This window comes from Setaria italica, chromosome III (genome assembly GCF_000263155.2).
Source record: "Setaria italica strain Yugu1 chromosome III, Setaria_italica_v2.0, whole genome shotgun sequence".
NCBI lineage: Eukaryota > Viridiplantae > Streptophyta > Magnoliopsida > Poales > Poaceae > Setaria > Setaria italica.
This window is the reverse complement of record NC_028452.1, coordinates 1,926,903-1,941,363: the sequence shown is the minus strand read 5'-3', so window position 1 is coordinate 1,941,363 and position 14,461 is coordinate 1,926,903. Positions and strand designations below refer to the sequence as shown.

Here is a 14,461-nt window from a genome sequence, read left to right as displayed (position 1 = left end):
TTGTCCTTCAGCAGCTGCGATCAAAGTTTTCGCCCAACAACCGCACTGACTTGTGTTTCCCTCGTAGCCGAGCTGCTACAGTGACACCAGTTCAGATGACCAGTGGAGGCGCGCGCCTGCTCCTGCTTACTACGTGCTCGCACAGTGCTATGCCTGCTCGCGTAACTACTGGATCAGTCTCTGGTGATCGGTATTGAAAGTGGCAGAAACTTTGTCATGAATTCGCGAAAGGTTTGTGGAGTACACGTCCTCGCCAAAGTCAGTAGGGTGAAAACCAGTATTGCCCACGGCTCACTTTCGCTTTGCAAGGCATGGATGGCAGTTCTTTCGCTCGCTTTTACTTTCAACAGGGGTACACCTATGCGGTGCAGCGCAAGAGGAAAGCTCCAGTGGTTCCTTTGGCGCCGTCCGACGAAGAACCGATTGATTGGTCCAAAAGGCTCCCCAACGAAAGGCGCAAGTACTATACCGAAAGCCGATGCGAAAAATGCCAAGGAAAAAATATTCTTTTGGGGGCAAGTAAAGAAACTCAGCATGAACCATGCTGTTCTTCAACATGAAGAGAGCAATCTTGATAATTCAGAATGGCTCCACCGTCCAATATCAATATATTGTATCATGTTTTTAGAAACAGGAATTTCGTTGGTGGGGGAGGAGGCAGAGATGCATAAGCACAAGCTGACTAAATCAAAGATGCTACTACTCCTAATGATTCCATTATTCAGGTAGATGGATGGAACCCCACTAATGCAGGCAACACACTACGAACATAAGAAAAAAAACACAATGGCTTTGCACAGATGCTTCCCTTTCCATGGTAGAGGAGAAGTGGCCAACGAGGCAGGCATAACTTGATGCCACCACCAATTGCAGACATGCCAAGCTTTATGCAAAGGTTTGCTAAACAAACATCCTCCTCCTCCCTCCTCAGGGCAGGAAGAATCAATCAATCAACACACATGAATCACGAGTACAGAACACAGCTGCCAAGTGCTAGTAAAAGTCAGTGCCCAAAGAGTTGACACCATGCAGAAAGGGAAAAGGGAGCTTGTTCTCTTGCAAGGAGTTCATTGTTGAACCAAAGGAGCAAAAATATGGTACAGACGAGGATGAAGGTGGGGAGCTGAAATTGGATGGGATGATGTTAACTTCCCCCTTCTTCCAATCCTCGCATGCTCACCAGAGTGCAAGAAATTGAACAAAAGAAAGGAGAGGAAAAGGGCGTAGAGCAGAGGTGCTCTTGATCAAAACAGCTACTACTGGTACTGACCTTGACGAGACCCTCCTTCTTGGTGGTCTCCTTCCTTCCCCTAATCTACAAGAACAGGCGAGTGCGCTGGATTAGTTCCAGCCACCCCAGACCTTCTCGCCGATGAAGCGCACCAGCCTCCCCACCGTGCTCTTCTCGGCGCTGCCGCCGCAGCCGTCGCCCTCGCTGGCCACCGACGCGTCATCCTCGTCGCCGTCCATGCTGCTGCCCGCCTCTTCCTCCTCGTCGTCGCCGTCGCCCTCGTACTCGCCGTGGTGGTCCATCCCGCCGTCGCAGCCCTGGTGGTGGTGGTCCACACTGGCGTCCACCTCTCCGGCGTCCGCGGCGTCCTCGTAGTCGGCCGCATCGCTGCTGCGGCGGCCTCGGCGCCGGCGGCGTGACGGACCGCGGCGCGCAGGGCCCCCGCTTACTCCTCCTCCGCCGCCCCCCTCCTCGACGGCGTCGATGATGCGGTGGATGAGGTGGCGGTTAGGGGACGCGTCCCAGCGCGCCCAGAAGCTCTTGTAGCAGCCGAAGCAGCCGCATCCCATCTCGGGCGGGTGGGGCCCGCGGCGGCGGCGCGGGCGGCCCCCCGCCGCTCCGCCGCAGGACAGGAGGTAGGCCAGCACCTCCTGCTCCTCCGCTGTCAGCGCTGACGCCAGGGCCAGGACGGCGGCAGGCAGCGCCACGGCCGCCGCCGCCGCCGCGGCGTCCGCGGGCGCCGGGTGCACCCGGCGGCCCTTCCCCTGGTACAGCTTCTTCATCTCACTCACTCCCTAGCTCGCTGGCTCCGCTCTCCCCCCGCCCGCCTTAGCACAGCCCGGTTAGGTGCCCACCAACTGCTCGGCGAAAAGCCAACGGGGGAGGCGACGGGCGGAGTTGGTGGGTAGGTGGCGACGGCTCCCGTCGGCTACGACGTTGCTGTTCGGAGTAGCTGCGGGATGGCAGCCGCGCAGCTCGTGCCGCTTCCCCTCCTCTGCGCTGAGGGTTTGCTGGGGTCTTGCCTTTCTGGGGGCCTGGGGGGGCTCGACAAGGAAGGAGAAGGGGAGGTTGTGGAGTTGGGTTTGGTGGGTGGGAACTGCCTCTAGTACTTGGGGAAGTTGGGATGGGAATCTTGCTGGGTATCTGAGACGGGGAGAGGTTTCGGTTGCCTTGGCTTTGGCTTCCCCTTCTCTTCTCCTGCGTTGCCGTCCGGTTGGGGGAGGGGGACGGATGTCTTGGGTGGTGGCGACGGAGGTCTTTGCTACGACTACGTAAACGGAGATGGTCAGGTCAGGACAGGCCAGCGGCACGGCACACGGCTGTCTGTGTACCGCGTGCACGGACCTCATGGTTACGCATGTTCGTTCAGACCTACGGTCGCCGTGCCACTCTCTTCTCTCTCTCTTCTTTTCATCTTCTATCGAAAGCGTAGGGCTCTTTTTTTTTTATAAAAAAAGCGTAGGGCTCTTTAGCCCCTGCTTCCTTAGTCCAACTTTAATCCATGAACTAAGTAGATTAAAATAGCTATTTGGTTCCATGAACTAAAATAAATTAAAATTCATAAATACTGTTGAACAAAGGCATTTCTAACCTTATAAAGATATTTCTACCCTTCTTCTCCCTTTCTTTTCCTTTCTTCTTCTCACTCCAGGCATACACGAACAGAGCCGAGCTGTGCAGTTGCGCCGGCCAAATTCGTCCGCATCTCTCCACAAAAACAAATCGCCCCCAACCAAACCATCCTCACCTCCACAGCTCCAGCCTTCACCTCTCCTGACCCTGCGCCATGGCCTCTGGCGCTAGAGATTGAAGCCCCTGTGCCAGCCAGTGCGCCACCGCCCGCCATGGCCACCCTCCCATCGTCGGGAGGGAGGCGAAGCCCAACGCCGGTGCGAGGGAAGCGGAGCCGCACGCCCGCCATGGCACCCTCCTATTGCCGCTCGGCGCGAGGGAGGCGGAGCCCTACGCCCGCCATAGCACCCTCCCATCGCCGCTCGCTGGGAGGGAGGCGGAGCCCCACGCCCGCCATGGCCACCCTCTAACGCGAGGGAGGCGCGAGGGTGGGAGGGTGCGGCTACCGGCGTCAGGAGAGGGGGGGTTAGGAAGCGAGCGGTAGGTTTATTTTAGGAGGGGGTGGGAGGGCTCGAGGATTTTAATCACCTTTTAGTTATAGTGTTTGAGACTTTAGTCTAAGATTTTAACTTTAGTCTAAGATTTTAGTCCGCTGTAGGAACCAAACACCGCTTAGACGTGATAATGTTGCCTGTTTCGAGTCACCTCTTCTCCGGCTAGTCCAGCGTCCAGCCGTACGCTACGGTCTCCGCCGGCAAGAAACGAGGTAGGTGGGTGTGAAAAAACTGAAGACACGGCTGAAAAAGAAGACGAAGTGATTTGGTGCTGGGCCCAGCCCAATGCAGATAGGTGAGACCTGGAGGCCCAAGTCCGATCAACCCCATCCTCAGTGAGTGAGGAGGCTTCAACAACCTTCTCACATCAGCTCAAACAGTCGCCAGGAAAGACGATGCTAGTTGCCACTTGCCAGTCCCCGATAGCCACAGAGGCTGTGAATTTGAGCAATCAGAAACAGAAAGAGATGGATTTGACTGACAACGGGCAACCCTTTTCTCAGATCCGTCTGCCCGTCAGCCACGACGAGCCGTAGCAGCTTTGCCACCTCGGGGAGTTCCTCGTTCAGTCGTAGGGGTTCCTGAACTTCTTCAGGAGCTCTGGAATGTCGTAGGCCAGCATGTCGTCGACGCCCTGGATCATCTTTGGCCTCAGCTTCTCGAACTTGTCGAAGTTGTAGGCGCTTAGAAGCTCCCTGTACTCCTCCACGCTGGGGAAATCCCCTGGCGGCAAGTGCAGCTCCTTCTGGACCTGCATATGGTACGGCAAAAACAAAAGGAACCATTCAACTTCAGAGACAGTGCGTGTAGATTCAGCTTCAGAGACAGTGAGTATGAGTGTAAGCAATGAGCAATGCTCGGTTATAACCTTGGCAAACTGTTCATCGAGGCTGTCGAGCAGCTTCTGCTGAGCCTTGGCCTTGCCCATCAGTGCAGGCATTTCTTTCTTCAGATGGCTGACTATGTGCGCGTGAACTTTAGCAGCCCTCGCACGCTTCACGAACTCGTTGATCTGGCATTCCAAATGTCCAAAGGTCATCACATGGATTAGCACAAGTGAAATTGAAACAGCAAACATAGTTTCTGAATACGGTGATGTGTCTCACCCGACGATCACAAGCTTTCTTAGGGATATCGTTCAGGTCGGAGAGCAAGTCATCCTGTTCTTTCTGGAATAGCTCCATGCCCAGTGGGCCAGCAGCTGTCTCCCTGATCGGCTTGTCATTGAATGAACTAGAAGAGGTACTTAGTTTAGTATTTTTCAGTGACACCAACGCATCATGGTAATACCTGGTCGATATTTTGCCAAATGTTAGATCTCCAGTGGGGATAGACATACCCTATGTAGACACGCATAACTTCTGGTGTGTTCAGGACTTTCCCGAGAGACCACAATAGTGCTCCATACACTCTCATTAGCTGAAAAATATGAATTTTTTTCCTATCAGAAAACACTGAATAGCTTAGAAGGGCTAAACTGTTGAAATACAAAGTTCCGAAACATAAGATTCGTTTCTGTTGTCGTATATTTCAAGAGTCCTTATAGGAGCAAGAAAATTGAATACCCTGACGTGTTGAGGGATAGGGAAATGGCATGGCGATAAGCAGGAATATTCACCTGTTGTGCATCAACTTGGTCTGCCTTGTTGAGAACTATGCGTATTTGTCGTCATGCCCACGGAGTGACCCAATCACACGCTTGAACTCATCGCTGATGTCAAGCTTATGTGGATCAAATAGGAGAAGAATAAGATCACACTTGGCGGCAAACCATGATGTAACTCCAGTGAAATCATAGCTGCGCTGTGTTCGCTGCTTTTCCCCTGATAAAACTCCAGGAGTATCCACGAAGGTTACATGCTCTAGTAACTTCACAAAGAATGGAAAGTTAGTTTCTACCACAAGGAAAACCAACAAAAGTCAAATTAAATAATCATTGCAAGAAAAAGGTTATACTGGATGCGGCATCTGGGAACATTCAAACTTCGATAAAAATGCCGTTCCGAAGGATGACAAGCCACTGTATGGCATGTCAGCTTGGACCGCAATTGTGTTTCCAGGAATGCATCTTTCATCTGGTCCAGACTGCAGGGGTAGAAACATTTGTCATAGGAATGAGAAGATGAATGAAGAATATATGTACTGAATGAATCAAAGTATCATAGCAGTCTGAGAGAACTTACAGTGATGACAACAAATCTGTCTGTTGTAGGCTCTGGTCCAATATGAGCGCCTGCACAAGGAAGGTTGCAGATATTGTTAAATATGTTCAAGAGATAAAGTGAGATAATTAACGATGGGTTATTCATCTTAGTCACCTGGATAACTTGTCTTTAGTAAATGCTTTATGAAGGTTGTTTTTCCGGTGGAGTATTGACCCAACAGCATGACCATTGGCTTCGCATCAAAATCACTGCTAGTCTACAAATATGATATCTTAAAAATTCATGATGTAGAAGTCTCTATATATAGTAAATCATGTAAACTGTCTGAACATATCACGTATTATCTTTTTCCATGCAACACTCTTACTGCAGCTGTAGAAATGAGCAACGCAAAGCATAAATTGCAGATGCATTGTTTCCTTTGACATCACACATACCAAGATAGTTTTTGGGTAATATCTGACATCATTTTCTGCCAGTATTTTGTTTATTTTCTATTATTTAACTATGTATATTTTAAATCGGGAGCTTTTTAAATTTTGGCAGGAGATTATGTGTTTTTTCTTGAAATCTAAAGAGCACAGCGCGATACTTTAACAGATGTATCTTCTGTTGTGAAACAAAACTGAAGAGAGAAAAAAGGGATGATAATTACCAGCAAGGGAGACACAAAGTCATGGAACTGATAAGTTTTTTCCAAAGGCCTCAACCTCTCAATGTATGATTTCTTTAGCCCGTCAATGATTGAAGTAACTGATTTTAAAGGAATCTGTAAAAGTAATGAATATACTTATTGAGTACAACGTAAAACTCTGAAAAATAATATCTGAATCGTTTGTGTGCATCTAGTTATCGGCGCACCTTCTTTCCTGACTTGGAGTTAAACCAGCTGGCTGGTATAGGTGATTCTGATGGATGACATGCTGCATAATGGGTGAGAATACCAGTGAGATCTCGGAAACAATCTACAGACTAGAGTACTAGACTGACAAATGGTTAGGACTTCCATTAGGTTTTAAGGTAACAACACATACCTACAATAGCAGACTCGCCCTTGCCCCCAGAATTCTTTTTCTTTGAGAATCGTATAGGAAAAGAAAAGGGAGAAATAAATGAGGTGATGTGCTATTGCCGCATTTTGATTCAAGTTAACTAAAAGGTAACGTTGACATACTAGTTTTTTAGCCAGACCTTCCATTGTGGGAAGCTGCAACCTCTCCAAATCTGAAGCAAAAGAAAGCAATCAGCGAATTTTTTTTTCAGGTAAATTCCATTAGTAATTTAATCTACTTTGAATCTGCTTTACCTGCACTTGAAATGGTGTCTTGACTGATCTCGTTCCCTGCTTGTGCGAGAGAAACCAGCTGCACGTTGCTATCAAGTTTAACATGGCGTAGAAAAACAAGTCCATATATGCAGTGCTGAGATCAGACTGAAGAAGGCCCAGAATCAATGTATGGTGTACAAACCTGCATAGCGGTCATGAACTCGTAGAATCCAAGATATCCCTGACGTTTGGAATCAGCGATTGCCCAAACCTAAAGATCCGAAGCGAACGTTTTAGTAACTGTGGTAAACGGAAAACAAATCAGGGAACATTTTGATCGTTGGAAAACTGATCATCAGGAGAAAAGAACCCATCACATGTTTCTTCACAATGGATCATGTCGTGTTACAATGCATGCAGAATTGCAGATAATTTCTGCATTTCTGCTCTGACTGAAGGAATATGAGTACGCCAATTCACCTGCTTCAGCTCGGGCTTAGAGAGATTGGACATGGCGAAGAACTTGAGCGCATCGTTCCCCGTCAGGCGCCCATCCCCGTCTTCGATCGCGGAACCATACCAGCGCAAATCAAATTTAGCAACATTCATTCATTCTTTCATCGGCAAGACGGATTTAGAATTTGTCATGGAGGTGCGACGGATCGTGGAGCAAACCTTCGTCGGCGAGGGAGAACCACTGGAGGTAGGTGCTGCGCTGCTCCTTGAGGTTCCATTTCTTGGGCGACGAGTCGGGTCCCATCTCTCTCCCCGGCTCGTTCACCTCCCTCTCTGCCGGAGCCCCTCGGAGAGGAGAGAAGAGACGAGGAGAGGGAGGAGGCCCCGGGGAGGCCAGGCAGGCAACTCGTGCCTGAAGGAGAATCAGAGAATGCCACGGCAGGCGCGCGCGGGGAGCCTCTTCCCGCGGGTTAATGTGGCTCGCCGCCGCGGCAAACGCGGCGTTGCCCATCGGCCGCGCCGGGCGTTGGCAAGTGGCGCCTTGACCTGGCACCATGGGCTTCATTAGCAGGCCTAGATTTTGAAACCATGGGCTTCAATAGAAGTGGCCCAAAGGAAAGAACTCGTCGGATTCGGCCCAAACCATCGCTATCTCCTCCCGCGCGCGGCGCGCCCCGCTCACGCCGCCACGGCGCCACCACGCGCTGGCGCGCGACCCGGTCTCGCGGGGGTGCGGCGCGTTTGGGGGCGGTCAAAGGCGGGGCCCGCCGGCCCGGCCTCGCCTCGCCTGCCTCCCACCGCGCATGATCCCAGCGCGTCGCGTCGCGTCACATCAAAAAGCGGGTGCCCTGCTTTCAAAAAAAAAAAAAGCGGGTGCCCTCCCTCGGGCGGCGGGCGACTCGCGAGTGCGTGACCAAGACCACGCGGCGCGGTTCCTCTGGCCCCGCGACCCGCGTGGGTGGCGGCGACCGGCCGCTCGCGCTGATACGCGCGGGACGGACGGCGGTGGTTGCGGGGGCCACCGTCTGGATGGTGATGGGTCGGCGGCGGGGGGATCGGGTGAGGTGTGCGGCTGCGGCCGGTGGGAGCCGTCGTGTTGGGGTTGGGACGTCCGGACGTTGAGTGGTGGGGCGTGCCTCCCGACGCTGCCGCCAATTGCCCTTTCTTTTCTGCAATTGGGTTGGCCGAGGCCGACGCACCGCACGGCACGGCAGGCGGCTGCGGATTGCCCTGCGCCGTCGTCGTGACAAGTGGGTCACTGCCCGCCGCCGTTTTCTTTCTTCTCCGAATGCAAGGGCGGGCGGGCGGCAAAGTTTCATTCCAAAAATGCCCAACCCAAAGCGAATTCCAGGATCGGATTCTTGTTAATTTTAGGCCCAAGGGGCAGCGTGGCGTTTTGTTTGGCTGCTCGGGGAACGATTGATCTCAGCATTGGGATTGGGGTCTCTCATTCGATAAGCCGATGATGCGTGCTGCCGATGTGTACATCAATTTGTAACTCTAAGTGTGATCAATTCAATTCAACGTTGCTCTCCGCGTACCCCCACGGTACATCTACTTTTAATGCATGATGCATAGTAGAAAATATAAGATTAAGAAATGGTAACGTTTAGTTTCAAACTAGACAACGGATATACCTAGTTCTTTTTAACAAGATAATGTGGGTTTCTATTGGTATAGCAGAAAAAATATAAGACTACGGCCTTAGGATGCCATAAGCAGGAAAAAGAAAAGAAAAGGAAAGGAAAGGAAAAACAACTATACTCACCCAGTTGGATTGGGACATCAAATCGGGTAGCCACTCAACTAGAAACCGCCAAACCCGACCGGTTGGATTGGGACATCAATGCGGCTGCACCACTCCACTCGACAACGGCAGCCGAACCGAAGCCTTATTGCTATCCACCAACATTCTCACTCTCATGTAGACGTCGAAACTTCCAGGCGTGACCTCGCGTTGATAGGAAACCGAGAGAAACAAACTAGATGTTAGTGTTTTATACCCGTCAACCTACCGAGGGGTATCCCGAGGTAGTAGATTGGTTGGTGGGGGGATTGCCGAACCTCGAACTCGAAGGTAAAGCGAGGACATAAGACACAGATTTATACAGGTTCGGACCGCTAAAGTAGTGTAATACCCTACGTTCTGCTTGTGGTATTGTATATTGCGCCCTGTGCTTCGGTGTTATTTGGTGTTGATGATTTTATCCTCTTGGTGGTTCTATGAGGTCTTGGCCTACCGATCTAGGGACCTCTGCCCTCCTTTATATACTCCAGAGGACGAGATTACTAGTTGGTTACAAGGAGGAGTCCTAGTAGTATTACATGATATGAGTCCTAATAGGATTATAGGGGAATTCTAGTAGAAGTCCGCCTTCTTCCTTCCTTGCGGGTACTGGGGATCTATCCCCGACAAGTCTCCGAGCGCTTCATAGTCGAATGCAGCATTTTTTGAGTACTTTTTAGATCCTCCCCGAGTAGTTTAGTGCTTCTCGAGTACTTTATCTGGCTGAATCTTCAAAGTTCTTCAAAGCTACCATGAGGCTATGGTGTGTTCAAACCCTTGATCGTCTTAATTTTGTCATCTTCATTGTGATATGGAAGGCGGCGAAAGTCGCATTCCATATGGAGTAGCCTCCGAGTCTTAGGTTGAACCGAAGAATCAGGCTGAGGGTCAATAAAATGTTAAATCTTTTTCTTTCATCTTGAAAAAACTTAACTATTGGATGTAGCTTATCAGCCCCCGAGCCTTGGAATGATTAAATAATCAATCAAGGGTCTAGTGAGTTTAGTCTTCACGCCAATCATCATCTGAGTAGTTTTGCGGTGTCCAGCCCTCGAGCTTATGCGTCAGGTGAGCTGTAGGAGCCATGTTGAGTAGTTATTTTGCGCTTCACCCCCGAGCTTGGAAGCTAGCTTAGCCATTGGAAATATTCCGAGTAGTAATTGGCGCTTAGCCCCCGAGCTTGGGAGCTAGCGGAGCCATTGGAGGTACGCTGAGCGTCCTTGAGAGTTGTCGTCGAAGCTTGACCTGCAAAAAGAGATGCATACATTATGTAGCATATTTGTAGAATTTGGAACTACTGAAAATTATTCAGTGATGAATATAATGTAAATGTTGTGTGTCATGCTCTTGTTTCGACCATATTTTTCCAAGTAGTTAGCCTATTACGTTTACGCTCTCAGTCCCTGTTTAGCCATTGCTACTGCATGTGAGATCTTTATCTTGTGTACGCGTATTGGCACTGCTGCTACGGAGATCTTTGTCTCGCGTCCTAGCGTTTGGGGATAACAGAAGATTTGAGGCTTTCACAGATTAATGTGTGTTCTGCTAGAGTGGATTAACAACCGTAAGAGGAGGCATAAAAATAACTAGTCGGCATTGCGACAAAAAGAGAGCGCGATTGCGCGTAAAGTAGTCGATGTGATTTTCTGCCTTTTGACAAGAAGAGTGCGTGTTGCCGCGCATAAGATTTGTGCCTCCTTATGGTGTAGTCGCAGTGAGCCTCCAGCACTCGATGCAGCAAACTCGTGGCCATAGCCTCTGTAATTTGATGTATCAATCCTGTGGCGGTTGGTCAACATACCCCAGGAATAATTGGCAAAGTGTAGCTCTGGTGGGTAATTCCCGTTGAGAGGCGTACACAAATAATTACTCGGCGCGTTGCACATCATGTGGAAAACAAGCCAAAAAATTAAGATAATATAAATAATTAAAAAAGTGACTTAGCTTGATTCGTGGATGATTGTCGATGAAGTCGTGGCGGTCGTCGTGAAGCCGCAACGGTTATTGATGAAGCCGGCTAGTCGGAATCGATTCCGAGTAGTTGTCGATGGTGTGAGACCCAGACCCCGATTAGTTTCTAGTCGAGACGAGTAATCAAAGTAGTCGTCAGCGATAGTTGGATGTTTCCGCGCAGCACTTGGAGTCTTTAGTGTGCACTTAGCAGTGGCGCTTAAATTGGACGAGAATCAATCCACCGCACAAACAACAGAGCTTCTTTAGTTCTTCTCGATTCACGTGGTTTGCTTCTTCTTTTTCTCTTTTCTTGGATCAGCAACGACACGAGAGAAGTCTCCAATGATGCAGTAAGGGCAACGAAGTACATGGGAAACTTAGCGATACCGAGTAGTACTTGCGTTGTGCTTCGGACTTGAATACCAAAATTAATTCTTTGGCTTCTTACTCGAAATCTGGCGTAGGTTGATGATGGCTTCTACTCCAAATCGGTCAAGGGATTTGAGGAAAAGGATTCTGTCGGAATTTTGGGTCCTGACCTCGATGCGGAGGCAAGTTGAGCTGTGCAACCACCAAGCGCCGGGTAAATTGATCTTGATGATAGGTCCTTGAAGCTCGCCCGATGATCTCGACGATCACCCCTACCTGGCGCATCAGATGTCGGTATTTTATACCCAGCAACCTATCGAGGGTATCGCGAGGTAGTAGATTGGTTGGTGGAGGATCGCCGGACCTCGAACTCAATGGTAAAAGCGAGGATACAAGACGCACATTTATACAGATTCGGACCGCTAGAGTAGTGTAATACCCTACGTCCTGTTTGGGGTGTTATATATTGTGTCCTGCACTTCAGTGTTGTTTGGTGTTGAGGATTTGATCTTCTTGGTGGTTCTATGAGATCTTGGCCTACCGATCCAGGGACCCCTGCCCTCCTTTATATACTCCAGGGGACGGGATTACTAGTTGGTTACAAGGAAGAGTCCTAGTAGGATTACAGGGGAATTCTAGTAGGAGTTCGCCTTCTTCCTTCCTTGCGGGTACTGGGGATCTATCCCCAACACGCACTGCATCGAGAAGACCACCGCCATGCGGGACCGTTCACCGTAGTGCCGCTGTAACACCACACTCCACGCGACAAAGTGAAACCACCAGATCTGGACCTCTCACAGGTCGCCTCGCAGTCGCCACCACGATAACACAAATGCGAGGGGCCTCACCACATCCTCCGTTGGACTCCACATCGCTCTCGTCACCTCGAAGAAACACGGCGTGTGGGGACCTCGCCACGTCCGCCACAGTACTCCATGTCACGGATCCGTTTCTTTTATCGCCATCAGAATGGTGAGCAATGTTGCCCCGCTTCCCAAGGTCTCCATCAAATAGCCAAGCCGCCACCGCCGCAGCCGCAGGTCGACTTCGCCTTGTTGCTCCACCCAAGCACATAGCTTCCGCCACCGTGTTAGCAGGCTAAAGTAGTCGTTTATGCCATCTTCCGACGATGTACTGCACCAGAGTAGCCCAACAAAGCTAAGCAACCTGACACAATTCGCTGCAAGCCTAGTCGTCCCACGATGCCATTGCTGCAAGCGCCGTCCTCTGATGCAGTCCCATACTGCACTGACAGTTGCCAAGCAACACCAGCCGTCGTGGTCCGCTGCAAGCAGCCAACCCGACAAAATGCGACAACCCCTAGCCACCACCAGAACTGCGAAAGCCTTCACGTGAGCTCAGCAACCCCCGTCAAGCTTGCCATCTGCACCATGCCGCCTTGCCGCACTGCAAGCCCGTCACGGCGTGGCCGTCGCCACCGACTGCAGTCTCCCATGATCAATGCGTCACCAGCAATGCCACAAGTCGCCAAGCAGAGGACGACGCATGTGGCGTCACCGTTGCTCGTCTAAAATCTGGACAGGGTTTTCACCCAAATAACTCCATGCAGTAGGGATGGAGCTCCAAGATGATGCCCCCAACGGGAAGAACGACGCCCTAAGGCACCACCGCCATCGCAACCAACAAGATCGCCGGCAAAAGTTTTTGCCCGGAGCATCCCACCCCTAGCCACTGCATGTACACAACCCGGCACTCCTAGGACGACAATCATGGAAGCCCTCTGGGGGCGGTGTCGCTGCCGTGCCTCCTCGCGCCGCAGGTAGACCACGCTCGGATGCGCCACCACGATGCCTCACCGCATCGTCGGTTCGCAAGCGGCGTCTGCCGCGTGCGGTCGTTACCCCCCGCAGTGGCTTAGGACCGCTGAGGCGTCCGCTGTACCACTGCCAAACAGGCCGTCTTCGCCGCCGTAGCTCGACCGCTTGCGCCCCGCGCTGCCGGGCCTCTTCCGCGCGCCGCCGCTGCCGCGTCGACACGCAGGCCTTCTTCCACCTCCGCCGCTTGCACCCGCGGTGTTCTTCTTGCTGCCGCTACCCTCCTTGTGCCCGCACGGACTTCCGACAGGGCACTCTGGCAGCGCGCGTGGTCGAGGGGACAAGGAGGAGGGCCGGCGACATGGGCGGTTGGGCTCCGCCCGTGTCGCCCGAGGAGGGTGACGCGGGGGACTCTGCAACAAACAACGTTTTAGCTTTTCTAGTATATTGACTAATGGAGACACCTAGTGGCACCATGTGATAGTTTTCTAGGCAAGGTGACTGCAATGGCAAAACAACTCAGTGCAAATGATTTTACCTAGCTTCTCCCTTGCACCCAAATCGTGGTCCTAACCGAAATGAATGTGAGTAGCGTGAACCTTCAGATTATTGATGAGTAATTAGATGTTAATTCTCAGCAATCAACCATGGATAAAATTGAACAAATCTCTATCGACGATCTTCGGCAGCAGTTGGGCACTAGATGGGACGTAAAGACCTCCTCTATTCATCTTCCTCTTTTAGTAGTTTTGTTTCCTCCTTCCGTTTTTTACTTTTCTCTCATGCTCCTTTTGAGATGTCGCTCAGCTCCAACACAGTCTCCTCCCATCTCCAGCGATGTTCCTACTATCTAACCTGCCATACGTCCCTAACTTGGTGCTGTCAAAGCTATCACTTTCCCTTCCATACAGCGAGCACTGTCACGCCGCAGACATCACCCAACCCAAGGCCGTTTCTTTTAAGCCCGGTAAAGCCCCTTCTAAGGGGGTGTTTGGATACGAGGTGTTAAACTTTAACAGTGTCACATCGGATGTTCGGATGCTAATTAGGAGAACTAAACATGAGTTAATTATAAAACTAATTGCAGAATTCTGTGCTAATTCGCGAGACGAATCTATTAAGCCTAATTAATCCATCATTAGCAATTGGTTACTGTAGCACCACATTGTCAAATCATGGACTAATTAGGCTTAATAGATTCGTCTCATGAATTACACTCCATCTGTGCAATTAGTTTTGTAATTAGCCTATGTTTAATACTCCTAATTAGCATCCAAACATACGATGTGACATGTGTAAAACTTTAACACCTGGTTGCCAAACTGGCCCTTAA

General features: G+C 50.7%; 1 protein-coding gene and 1 pseudogene across 1 annotated transcript; both read right to left on the bottom strand.

Annotated features, from left to right (window-relative positions):
- Positions 1 to 1,341: 1,341 nt before the first annotated feature.
- LOC101760494 lies at positions 1,342 to 2,013 on the bottom strand. Its single transcript, XM_004960171.4, has one exon. It carries the CDS (start codon positions 2,011 to 2,013, stop codon positions 1,342 to 1,344), a length of 672 nt encoding a protein of 223 aa, XP_004960228.1.
- Positions 2,014 to 3,626: 1,613 nt separating this feature from the next.
- LOC101760089 lies at positions 3,627 to 7,549 on the bottom strand (annotated as a pseudogene).
- Between the last annotated feature and the right edge of the window lie 6,912 nt (positions 7,550 to 14,461).

Excerpts from the sequence above, each read along its gene's own strand:
- LOC101760494 (XM_004960171.4), bottom strand. The coding sequence starts at position 2,013 with ATGAAGAAGCTGTACCAGGGGAAGGGCCGCCGGGTGCACCCGGCGCCC.